The sequence below is a fragment of the Enoplosus armatus genome, chromosome 20 (assembly GCF_043641665.1).
Source record: "Enoplosus armatus isolate fEnoArm2 chromosome 20, fEnoArm2.hap1, whole genome shotgun sequence".
NCBI classification, from domain to species: domain Eukaryota; kingdom Metazoa; phylum Chordata; class Actinopteri; order Centrarchiformes; family Enoplosidae; genus Enoplosus; species Enoplosus armatus.
Genome location: NC_092199.1, coordinates 4,366,487 through 4,379,378, shown reverse-complemented (window position 1 = coordinate 4,379,378; position 12,892 = coordinate 4,366,487). Strand labels below are relative to the sequence as shown.

Below are 12,892 nucleotides of genomic sequence, written 5' to 3'. Positions count from 1 at the left end.
TTTTGAATTTCCATATAAGCAGAATTAAGTATTATGGTATAACCCAAAATGTGATGTCCACGCACGTGGATGCCAGGTCTTAGGAGGTTAAGTGTGATGATATGTTGTGTTCATGACTCGTTTGGCTAAAAATAAGTTATTGTGGGTTTAAGTTTATAAAATGTCAGAAATAGTGAAAAACAGTCACTATATCGTCACTATAAGTCAAGGTGATGTCATTAAATTGCTTGTTTTCCTCAACCAACAGTACAAAAACCTAGAGATATTCAAGTTACTATCATATATGACAAAGAAAAACAGCAAATCATCACATGTGAAAAGCTGGAACTAATATTTTGCACTTTTGCTTTAAAGATGAGAAATAATTCATCGATTCTCAGAAAAGTTGGCGATTATTTTTCGGCCAGTCAATTAATCAACTAATTGTTTTAGCTTGAACTGAAATTGCGTGCTCACCTGTGTTCATACAACGACACGACTGACTAGAGTTAAGAGTAGAGAATGCAGAACTAACCTAAACATTACGTACAACTGCTAGTCTGAGCTTTAAGTGTGCGGACATGTGGACCAGCAGTGTTTCAGATTGTAGAGAGATTCTTCAGGCAGAAGGAAGGATTTGGGGAAGATGCCATTTTCCTTGGATTTTCCATTTAGCTCAACAGAAAGTTTGCCTCAAGCAGCAGCTTTCAGCCGACATCGGAGAAGAGGTCTGTGATCTGTGTAGAGCAGGAAAACAGCTCCAGTCTGACTTGGTTTAATCCACAGAAACAGAAATGAAGAAATCTGTTGTGTTCTCTCTCTGTGTGAACATAAATGTGTACATTAGGCATCTATGGCAAAATTTAAAGTTGGTTTCAAAATGTTTGTCTATCAAAGGCATCATACTTAACTATAGAATGCTAGTTAAGCAGGAGTGACCCTTAAAAATGGCTGGTGTTGCTTTTTATCACCTACTCATGCCTTTAAACCCAGTCTGATCCTGGGACTGGGTCTTCCTCTCATCTGGGTCGTCTGAAACTTTCTTTTGAGAGTCCGTTCAGATTGGTAGCAGCTGTGGTTGTTGGCTGCGTTCAAGCTGTGGGAGGCTGCGGCAGGCCAGCGGGGAGGAGCTCAAACATCTGGAAAAGACGGAAAGCTGGCTGAAACACAGAGACGAGAGCCTAGCAACATGAATACTCCCTGAGCCAATCCTGCTGCTACAGTGTTTGCAAGTTTACAGTTTATTTTATGTAAATAGAAGTTTTCAGGTGAATGGTTGTTGAATTAGCACCAAATGATAGCCTCTGAAATATTAGTTTGATTTAAAAGTGTGCGTCTGCTGGATAGAGAGTGCTGGACAGAGAGGCTGAGACAGTGGAAAGAGTGGACTGTTGTTTTTCAGATCCGACCCTCTGGGCCTCTCCTGAAGTAAGAGCGTGTCTAAACATGTGGGAGCCGCCTGCAAGAGGGAAGAAGAGGAAGGGGGATGAGGTGGTGCTTTCTGCTGGTCAAGAAAAACTTAAATTCCTCCTCAGATCTGCCCATTTCAGCCGACATGACTTGCTTTTCTGTGACGTTAAATACTGAATGTCTTTCTTAGTGAAATGACAGCTCACAGTTCGTCTTCAGTTTCAGCTCTCTGTACTCACTTTCTACAAATACTACAAAGTTGAAATGTTTTATAAACAGTTTAAGAATGTAATAAGTGGCAACTACACTGATGATGAATTTCTATAGCCACTGATGCAATGGTACAAAAGTGTCCCCTAGTCAGTGATCATTATGAGGAATTAAAACCACCAATTACAAGCAAAGAGAACATCAAATCACACACAGCTGCAAAAATATATAGATAGATATCATGAGTACTCATCTATAAAGCATTGATTAATGACTCATTAGCAATTCACAAAGCCATTAGTTACAACTTATAAACACTTTATTCCTTATAGTATTCCTAATACCCTTACATTTAATTTTCTATATCACTGACATCAACTTGATGTTACATATCATCACATATGAAACATCATGAATTCATAAAAAGACTAACAAGACTAAAAGTCTACAGCTCTGTGAGGGCACTCCATCCAATAGTTGTTGAGACATTTCCCTAAAAACAAAAGTGTGAACCTCATGTTGGTGCCTGAGGAAAAGTCACAGGATCACCAAAGTCTGTAAAAGTTTGTACAGATGTTCATGGCTCTCAGAGGATTTCATGACAATCCATCCAACAGTTCAGTCTGGACCAAAGTGGTAGACGGACCAACTGACAGGCCGGCTAGCGCCACACCGCTAGCATGGTTAAAAAAGGGTGGGTTAACACTATTCCAGACTACAAAAGGTGGGTGAACTGAATGTAGGTGGGTTTGCTTATAGCTCTGTGAGTCAGTCAGTCAGAGCACAGTGTAGGAAAGAGTTACTGTAGATGTCACGTTTATTTCTGGTGAAGTAGTGCACTTTATCGTGCCATGGTAATTATATGTTATGGTCTACAGAACTTCCAGCCAGGCAAAGCCAATATAATTAACTCCTCTCTGACCCATTTTGCTCCTCATTCCTTGAACTTCTTATTATATATCTTATTATATATACATATATAACTTTTTATTGACCAGTACCGAAAGGGAAATGGTAGCAGTAGCAACTTGCACATCAGATCTCCAGCAGCAGGGACAGCTTTCCCTGGGTTTGTACAGCAGAGGGATGGAGGTTAACAGAGCGAGAGAGGTACTGGCATCCCACCGGCTGCCTGGACAGAAGGGGCATTCTTCTCCTCGGATCCCCCCGGTCGTCTCCTACAGACCACAGTTTGTCAGCCAATCTGCCCACCGTTTACTGAGGAAATGTTCACTTAGTGCAGGAAGTCTGAGGTTTCCCCCCCGTACGTTTGATTTCAGCAGTTACCCAAACAACACTGGGGTTATAAGTCAGGTCAGAACAACATAGGTGGGAACTAAGAAATCCAGAGGGGACTTACAATCTCAGTTCACCAGTAAGTGATATATAAATAATTAGCAAAACCCATGATACCTGATGCTAATAATTATTATTGATGGATTCATGATTTTTTATAGGTAATATTTAAATTGATCACTTGAGCTTCTAGCTGATAATGTTCACCTAATGATTTCCTGTTTAATTAAAATCTCTTAAACTGCTCTTATCACCTGAAGAAGAATTTGGAGTGTGTGTTTTTAATTTGGTATATTAAGTTTATTGAGCATGTACGGCAAAAAAATATTTATGTGCATTTTGCGTAATGCTAAAAACAAACCAAGCTGTGACAGTAAAAACATATAAAGAAAAATAAATCTGTACATACATGGCAAAAACAGGCATTAGAAAATCTTATGAATCAAAGCAGTTGGTATCATGCAATTATACTAATGATTAAGCAGTTGATATTTCTTTTTTCATTTTACTTGAAGGCAAAATAACATAAGATGAAACTTTACATAATACAGTAAAATTGTTCCCCCGCTACAGCAGATTTTAAGATTTCTACATATCTGAATACAAATGTTAAAAAAGGAGCAATAGCATTTTACATAGACCAGTAAATAAGACAATAAAATAAAGACAAACCTTATTCCTCATGATCATTATGTGCTCACAATGACAATAAGAAAAGTGCTGCAGTATGAACAGAATATAAAAAATTTACATAATTTTAAACATTATAGTTTCCCATAAAGTGATGCAGAGTTACAAAGAGGTTAATTAAGGTTAATCATTAAGGTTAAGTTTATTCAAGTCAAGATATTGTGTGTCATGAGCATTTAAACACTTTGTGGTTTTAGTATACTATTTTTTTGCTTTTACCAGTTCTTTATTCCCTTATTGCAATAAATAGAATGTGTAACCCTCCTTTCTTTTACTGTTTTAAAGCACTTTGTATCTCTGTTTTAAAGGAGCTATATAAATAAAGTTATTATCATTGTTATTTATTATGCTAGCTGCTTAAGATTAGTCAAGCAAACAATTATTCTGGATTATTTTGCAGTCTATGTTCTCACAAAAAAGTTAATTGACAGACTTGACAGAGGATGCTGTGAAGGCTTTAGCTCAGAAAACAAAAAATGAATACATTTTGTTTTCAATTTTGAAGTGTTCGTCGCAGCTGTATTATTTCCTTTTAGCACAAACAGGACTTCTGTTGCTTATCAGAAAAGTGCACTATTGGCATTAGCATGTGTAGACTTTATAATATTTGTGTATAGAACAGAAATGGGACTCAGTGGTGGTGTGTTCCTCTCAGCTTCCCACAACAATCAGGGGTCCTTTTGCACCAGGTGTGTGCAGTTTCTCTATTGTCCTGCAGGGGAAGTAGAGAGCACTCTCACTGCAGTTTCTTCTTAGCCAGCTGGGCCAACTCGCTGGCTTTCCTCCTCTTCAGCTTCTTCTTGAGGAGGAGCAAGTCAATGTAGACGATGTGGTCTAACACCGCTGAGGCGCAGAGGAGTCCACCATGCAGAGCGCCTGCTATCCCACAGCTGAACACGTCTTGGCCTGGAACAGACAGACACACACTTACAACCTGCTGGATGAGACAAGACTACCTGGAGTCTGCATTCAAGTTATTGTCTGTGCTTCCCTCTAGATAATGTTTTTCTTCTCACAAGCTTTAATTCCTTCTCCACTGCAAAGAAAATCTCACATTTCAAAGCACTGTCAACCCTCTTGCATCAAGTTAATCAATCTCAGGGCTTGTTGAGACATTTCTATGCCCATGAAAACTTCACCCAATCACAAAACACAAAGAATTTACTGTGCTTGCAGAACATAAAAGCCTTGGCCGAGTTTGTAACCTTTCATACCTGAGATGTAGAGGTTTTTGACAGGGGTGTTGCACCTGTTCCTTGCCACAGCCTCGGCTTGGAAACGCTCCAGGTTGTGCTCAGCGGAATACATGGCTCCACGCTGGGCACCCAGGTAGTGCATGTTGGTCAGTGGGGTCGCCACATCCTGGAAAACCAACTGAAAAACAAGTCATACGAATATTACAATGCAGTCTTGAATTGATCATCTTTTTTTATCATTTTAATGTACATACACAGACAACAGAAACGTGTGCTTGTATGGCAGAGAATGACTGATCCTACCTTGTTTCTGATTTTAGGGAACAAAGTACAGGCCCAGTCGAAGAGGTTCTTAGCAAATCTCATCTTGTAGTTGTGGTACTCTTCACCCCTTTTGCGCACTGATGTGTCCTTCCATTCCTCAAACCATTCGTACTTCACCATCGTCAGTATTGTCATGCAAGACTTTCCTGGGAACATGAAACCCACAAGACATCACATCTAATCTGTACGGACACTCAGATGTGATGTTTGGCATGATATTCTAGTAGCAATACATCTTTAAAACATTCAACACATCCTCTCTTTTGAACATAACTTCATGTTACTGCTACTGTAGAAAAAGTAGTGGGTGTTTGTACCAGGGTGTCTTATTTTGGCTTCTGGGTCTTTGGCAGATGGCATAGTGATGAACATCATGGGGATATTATCTGGTGCTTCTTCTTTGCTCAATGCAAAGAAGTCATCCATCCTAAAAAAAAAAAAGTAAAAATAAGTAAAATTCAGATCGTCATCCCTCAGTCAGAGCAGTGTGGCTGCTTTAATCAGCAGTGTGGCCGCACATGAAAGAATGCAGTATTAAAATCCTGGAGCTGAAACTTGACTGATCCTGTACTCCATCTAGAGGACGAAAAGGGAACTCTACAAGAAAAGTTATAAATATGTTAATGTTCCTGGGAACAAGCCTGCATTTCTACTTCTTATACAATAGTGCCCCCTTGTGGTAACTAAATGCTACCTCTGCGTTCAGCGTGATCAGTGCTCTGCATACTCACGATTTGTCCATGTCATTGTTTCTGAACAGCCAGAAGTTGGTGGACTCGAGGCCTAACTCCTCTTCAGTTCCATCAAAGCCAGAGAAGACCAAGAATGATCCTCTGCCATGTTTCATCATGTCCAGTCTTTCCTGAATATCTTCAATATCACAATAACATTTGATATATTTTAGAATTCATCAGGAAATGGGATTTAGGGAAAGAAAAGGGGGATTACGTCTGTTGCTCACCTGTCTTGACTTGAATCTCGGGGGGAAGAAGTCTCTGGAAGGTGGTGAAGATGCCACAGTTTGAAACAACCACAGGCGCATGAACCTCCACTTCCTCCTGACCTTTCCTCACTTTCACACCTGCCACATGGCACAGACAGGAAGTCTTCAGTGAATTACCTGCAGTGTATGTTGCCTTTAACTGGTGAAAAATGAGCTGGAATAATTTCTTACCGTAAGCGGCTCCCTTCTCATTAACCAGGATCCGGGAGACTGGGGCTCTGACCAGGCAGTTTCCTCCATATTTCTGAATGGTGCGGATGATGTGGAAGGCGATTTCGCTGGCACCACCTTTAGGGTAGTAGGCACCTCGTTTGTAGTGATGAATCAGGAGGGCGTTGATCAGAACACTGGAGTCCTTTGGAGGCACACCTAAATATACACAGAATGAAGGCTTAATTGTTTTTCAAAATCATATTCTCATCTTGTTCAGGATCTGGAGCCTGCAAACGTAGTTTAGTAGAGTCAACATGAATTCTGTGTTCAACTCCAATGTTCTCTTACTTTTAGACTTGTGGTTGGTTTTCTACAGTAGCAACATTTTTGAGGACCCACCGTAGAAAAGATAAGAAAAGATGACATGGAGATCCTTGTTGCTGGTCAGGCTGTTCACCAAGTCTGCTGCACATGTGCCAGAGAGGCGGAAGACAGGGGAGAAGAGGTTTGCGATGCCTGACTTCAGCAGGAATAAAGACACCCACTGTGGGATCAGCTTTAGAGTTGCCAGGTAGTGAGTCTTCTTGGCTGAGACCTGTTGGAATACAGAAGATGTTTGAGATGGTCAAAATTCATGGTTTTGTTGTTACGTTTTAGACACACTGAAATATGTTCAGTAACGGTACCTTCATAATTTTGAAGAATGTCTTGATGGCCTCCGTGTCATCAGGGAATTGCTTCATCAGATGGGCTTGCATCTCAGTTTTGCCGGAGAAGATGGTGTACTCTCGTTTCTCATCGCCCAGGCCAATCTGGATGGTGTCAAAGTGTTGATTTAGCTCCTGGAACTCCAACTGGCCCTCAGAGAGCTGGTCGAAGGCGATGCGCAACAGACTGTTCTCATGGACCTGACCAATGTAGTGAAGTCCTGGAGAAGAAAGACCAGGAAACATGTATAGTTATTCCTTCTCAAAGGTTCTGATTTCTCAAGAGGTTACTATCTTAAAAGCTCCTCTTTTCTAAAAGGAAGAAAGTATGATTGGGGCATGTTTCTTTGATTGAAGTGTCTCGGTCAGAGCTGAAACTCTTATCGGATAATCAAGCAGTCGATGACAGAAAATCCTCTTACCAACATCAAACTCAAAGCCTTTCTCTATGTAGGTGTGGCAGCAGCCTCCTGCCTGGTCATGTTGTTCCAGCACAAGGACTCTCTTCCCTGCTTTGGCCAGTGTTGCCCCAGCTGTCAGCCCACCAATACCACTCCCGATGACGATGACATCCAGGTCCTGGGGCACTTTGTCGAGTCCGAAACCTGGACAGAAACATGACATGGTCAAATGTGTATCTTTCTAGTTCACACCGGTTTAATAAAGATGCATCGTAAATGTTATCACGAGCAAGTGTTGAAACTGAGACATCAAAGTGTGTTTCATAATAGTCTGAAGGTTGCACTGCACACCTCTCCTGTCATAAATACACGACTGCTGAACTAATACCTGTATCTGTGTTCTTCTGTAGGTAATAAACAGTAGATAAGACTGCTAACACAATCTCTAAGTCATAATCTAATTAAGATAAAGCACACAGATGAAACGTAATTACTGTACCTCTGCTAATTTAAGTCTAATCTAAACTATTAAGTTATGACACGGCAAACAGGTCATTTAGATAACTGTATCAGCACACCTCAGCAGTTATAAGAACTACAGTGAATTGGTTGTATATACAGTATCCTTTTTAAAATATAGTTTACAGCCTACTTTTAGATACTTTGAACTGTCATTTCATCTGTTACTAGGTCAACTTTGTCTCCAGTATTTACAACCCACCCAAGACTCTTTTGAATTTGTATCAAGGGACAGTTTTAGCATCAAAGAGGACCGCATTGAGTGCAATTTAAAAAATTTTAAATATTGCAAAATGTGAAAACTACTAGGTCCTACTATTATAATTAAGTATAATAGGGTGTAGTTAATCTTCAGACAGACTAACATGTTTTTATGCTGAACCCACGTGAATGTGAAGGTAGGATATCCAAAAATTTAACTATAATGTTAGTTAAAAACTAGTTATAAGGCTACAGCCAGCAGCTGGTAAGCTTAATGTTAGCTTAGCATGAAGACTGGAGACAGGGGGAATACAGCAGGCCTGGCTCAGTTCAAAGGTAAAAAAAAAAGGTATATTATTAGATGATTGTTTTTTTGGAAATCTCATGTATTTACTGTGACAGCAGAGATTGTAAACGCATCAGTGATTAGTATACCTCTAGTCGTGATGTGAAACAATAAATCAGATGTTTGTTGCATAAAATTCTCAATTCACATACTAAAGCACTTACTATAAATAAACATTGTAATAATTACATAATGAGTAATTTTAATGTCAACGTATTTTTTTGCTGTTTTATTATAATAAGTTAAGTGAAATTCTAATAAGTCGTCTTTTGTTTTTATTTTTTCCTTTTTAGCAGAATCAGTACTTTGCTGGTTGAAGTGGTCCAGTTTTGCTGTGAAAATACAGAAAACACAAATCAACATGTAAGTGGATAATATTTATTACATATCCAATGGAATAACGAGGAAAAGATGTTACTAATCTAGTTGTAATTTGAATTTTTTAGACTAGATTTCACATTTTGTGCTTTTTCCCTGGAAGAGTTTTGAGTTTACTGTTGTTTCATTTCACACCTTAACATATTAATAGAATATTGTAAATATTGAATGTTTTGTATCTCATTAAATGATGTATCCACAGGGCTCATCAGGCCTAACTGGTAGAAAATATACTTCTTTATCAAATCATAGCATCACATTGCCAATAGCTGTGATGTTGCGTACAAGCTTTTTCAACTGCAATAATTTTACCTTGCTTGATGACTTTGTCCCGCTTCTTCTGATCCAGCTCCCGAGGTCCAGGGGGTCTCACGGACTCCAGAGAGAAAGGGCTCGGTTTCCCAAACAGGTACCAGTATGTGCCACCGGCCCATATAACCAACCAGACCAAGAAAATCAAGAGCCACATCATAAAGACAATCAAATCACTGTTCCTGGAGTCAGTATTGGTCTGTAGCAGCGTTCACAGCAGCAGTGCCGGGTTTATTCTGAACTCTCCTTATAAGGCTCCTTTTATTAGGGCGGGTGCCAAAGGTCTGGAGAAGAGGGGCAGGAGTTTGACATGTAACACTATGCTTGTTATGACAAGCAATAAAGATAAAGTGGTGTAAGACACATTTTTCCTTTTGTGATGAAAGTGCACAGATCACAGAAATGGCGTCCCAGCTGGCACACAGTTAATGTAGACAAAGGATAATTGCTGATCACTCACTTGGTGCACAGACAACAACATCACAAGTGATTGGGTTTTTGTTTTTTAATCCCTCCTTTGATTTTGATATATTTCACTTTCATTTAAAGACGTTCTTCCAAAAGCACTGAGAGATGCACTATTCCGCACACATAAATTGTGTAAGGAATCTGCATAATATCTGAAAATAAATTATTTTAAAGTAAACAAAAAGTTAAATTTCCTGTTCAGATGTCTTGAATTAACACAGAACACTTCAGGTTGTGATATCTGAAGGATACGACACGCTCAGTTTTCCTCCCGTATGTAGAATTATTATTCATTCATTCCAAAGAGCTTGAAGGAAATGTACATAGATTAGATATATCCATAATTGTTCTTATCTGATAAGGCAATTAAGATACAGGTAACTGTGGACAAGTCATCCTAGACTTTATACATGCAGTGTCCAGTTTTATGTCTTTACAACAGCTGAGTGAAATCACTGAGTTACAGCATTTCGAGTTCAGTAAGGTTAGAGTGGCTGTCCTTAGGGAACCATTAGACTTTTTAAGACATTTTACTGTGCAAATCCCTCTCATAACACTTGACATAATAATTCTACCATATCCACAATAGTTTTCTCCTGAGGGAGAATAATAAGCCTCAATGTAAATTTATGTTATGTAACATATGTGACAGTTTTCATTTCATGTCGTCCATGCATGGACTTTGTACTCAAGTGATACACTAATTCAGTTTACCTTGAGCCATAGATTTAATCTGCAGACAGCGATAACATGAACCACAACAAAGCAACAAGCTGTTATGTTGGCCCCAGTGAATTTGAAATTCCAACAGTCAAAAATGTAAATTTGAAACTGAAGCTTATGGAAGACATTTCCACTTCACATACTGTAACAGGAAAAGCACAGGTGTCACCAATAATAATAGCATTAATGGTGGCTCTGTTCCATTTATGTGTGCTTGAATTGAATGCAGCCATTAGTAATTTTATTAGTTACTCCTTTGAGAAAAGTCTATTGAAGTTTATTGGTGTTCATTTTCCTAAATCATGTTCACAAAATGAAAGAAGATAATCAAAATGGGCATATTTGATCGCATCTTTTTCCTCTATTCAATTGGCCGTTTTCACAGCAGATATTTTGACTTAGGCTGAAAATCACAGGTATAGTTAATAACATGATGGCTCTGTTCCATTCAGATGCCCCAGTTCCTGTTCCTGGTAATGAGATGTCATGAACCACAACAACCACAACACAACAAATTTACAGACAAATACTTCTATGATTCTTTTTTCATTTGAAAATATAGATGGTCCTCTCCACTTCAGTAATCTTATAAATGTAGGACATTTTGGATCAATTAATCAATTAAGATATGTGACCACATTCTGAAAATGGAATTTACAGTGTCGTCATTAATTGTTTAAGTACTTTGGTAGCCGATTTAGCATTGCTCTCGTATAACGTTGTCGAAGTCACAACAGACAGGTCAAACAAAAAAACAAAATTGATGCAGCAGAACCAGAAATATCGTCTTTTTTTATTACACACGTTCCTATTCCTTTTCAAAACCTGGCGCCTACATTACCCACAATGCAGCTGGAACACCAACAGTTTGTTTGGAGATTCAGGTGTGTTATGCTAGTAACCTCTAGCCTGAAGCAGAGATGAGGAGGAGGTCTGGTAAACTCACTTCTTCCTAACTCCACAACCCCAGATCTTTCCCATTTTCAAACCTGTGGTTTTCCAACCGACACTGACTTGACAGTGACATCACATGAGGCAATTTATCAGATTTATTTTTACATATGCAGTAGCACTCCCCAAGTAAACAGACTTTAATGTGTAAAAACCGATGGCGATGTTTCCCTTTCAGAAGCATGCTATTTTGAGAGGTTTTTATGATATATATTAAGAGATGAGTTTTTGGGGGGATTACATATTTTCATATTACATTATATATTTGTAATCAGAGTACCTTCACTGATGACATGTAATCTGTTACTCACCAGCTCCAGCGTCAAGAAAACTTTGAAGTAAACTATTGATATATCACAAGGAGCCTTTAAATGATAAGGGCCCCTAAGTAGGTCACTCTATTCTTGTAAACAGGTTGTACTAAAGTCATTGGACTGAAAAGGGATTAATTCAGCATTCGTGTTTGTTTATACTTTTTCTTTTTTACAATCTTAGAAATAAGACCGAATTAAACAGAAGCTGTATTCACACCGGTATCTGTGTTGCAAACGTTGAATAAAAGATGTGTATTTGTTGCTGCCCGGATTTGAAAATGACACTAATTGGATGGAGAGCTCGAAATGGAAGCCGGGATGAAGCCGCTGGAATGAGCTTAAAGACTTTGATACAGGAAGCAGCTCCGTGTCAACGGGCCTGTGTGACCGATAGCAAAGAAATCCTATTAAGAATTAGACTAAGCAGAAGCTGCACGACTCCTGTGACTTTGCCCTAACACAAGCGAGTGTCATGTTGAGTGTATGCTGATTTTACGGTCAGAGATGTTGGACATCAAACAATATGCAGTCAACCCTATTATATATTAACCAACATGATATAACGAGATGAAAGTGCAATAGGAGTGAAATAAAAGTGAGATATGCTAATGTATATCAATGATGAGAGCATCCGGGCCAGGTCAAAGCTTTGTACAGCTATTTGCATTTAATTACAAATTGACAAAGAAACATTTTCATATCAACAGGTACATACAGTAATCCAGTGATGGGAAAGGGTCTCTCTCCCGGTAGCATTACAGATCTTAGTTTTCTTACTACTTGTACATTTTATCCACAAGGATTCTACAGGAACATTACAGCAACGTAACCGGCTCTCATAAAAAACACTGTGACTTTTCCCTGGATGTTCTATGTGCTATGTTATTATACAGCCTCCCTTGTCTCCCTTGTAGGGGTTCTTGTCATCTGGAACGCCCTTAATCAGCGGATCATTTGGCAGCAATTCCTCAACCATAGTAACCGTTTCTGCACAGTTTGCACCCACCTGTTGTTCAGAGGAGAGACGACGACAAATGTAAGCTTCACAAACCAAAATGTCAAGATGGAAACAAACGTGCTACAATTTCATTAAGTTGTTTCCCATATTGTTAGAATACAAGAGGATTTTGGTAGATAAAATTAAAGATGACTGGACAAATTGTTTGCAATTGATGGCAAGAAAAGATAAGACATTTAGCTTTTTAAAAAAAGAGGCAATTTACTTACTGCTGTCCTAGGTGTGCTAACTTCCTTCTTCAACTGTTCTAGTTCCATTTTCAGGATTTCCTTATCTGACATATCCCGAGCCAT

At 39.0% G+C, this 12,892-nt stretch overlaps 2 protein-coding genes across 2 annotated transcripts; both read right to left on the bottom strand.

Annotated features, from left to right (window-relative positions):
• Nucleotides 1–4,321: 4,321 nt before the first annotated feature.
• On the bottom strand, nucleotides 4,322–9,285 carry LOC139303366 (inactive all-trans-retinol 13,14-reductase). Its single transcript, XM_070927153.1, has 11 exons — nucleotides 9,126–9,285; nucleotides 7,391–7,573; nucleotides 6,948–7,189; nucleotides 6,661–6,856; nucleotides 6,280–6,477; nucleotides 6,067–6,186; nucleotides 5,837–5,975; nucleotides 5,423–5,532; nucleotides 5,085–5,251; nucleotides 4,800–4,959; nucleotides 4,322–4,491 (listed from the first exon to the last, which is right to left on the bottom strand). Exons 1-11 carry the CDS (start codon nucleotides 9,283–9,285, stop codon nucleotides 4,322–4,324), a joined length of 1,845 nt encoding a protein of 614 aa, XP_070783254.1.
• Nucleotides 9,286–12,458: 3,173 nt separating this feature from the next.
• Nucleotides 12,459–12,892, bottom strand: gngt2b (guanine nucleotide binding protein (G protein), gamma transducing activity polypeptide 2b). Its single transcript, XM_070927154.1, has 2 exons — nucleotides 12,809–12,892; nucleotides 12,459–12,587 (listed from the first exon to the last, which is right to left on the bottom strand). Exons 1-2 carry the CDS (start codon nucleotides 12,890–12,892, stop codon nucleotides 12,459–12,461), a joined length of 213 nt encoding a protein of 70 aa, XP_070783255.1.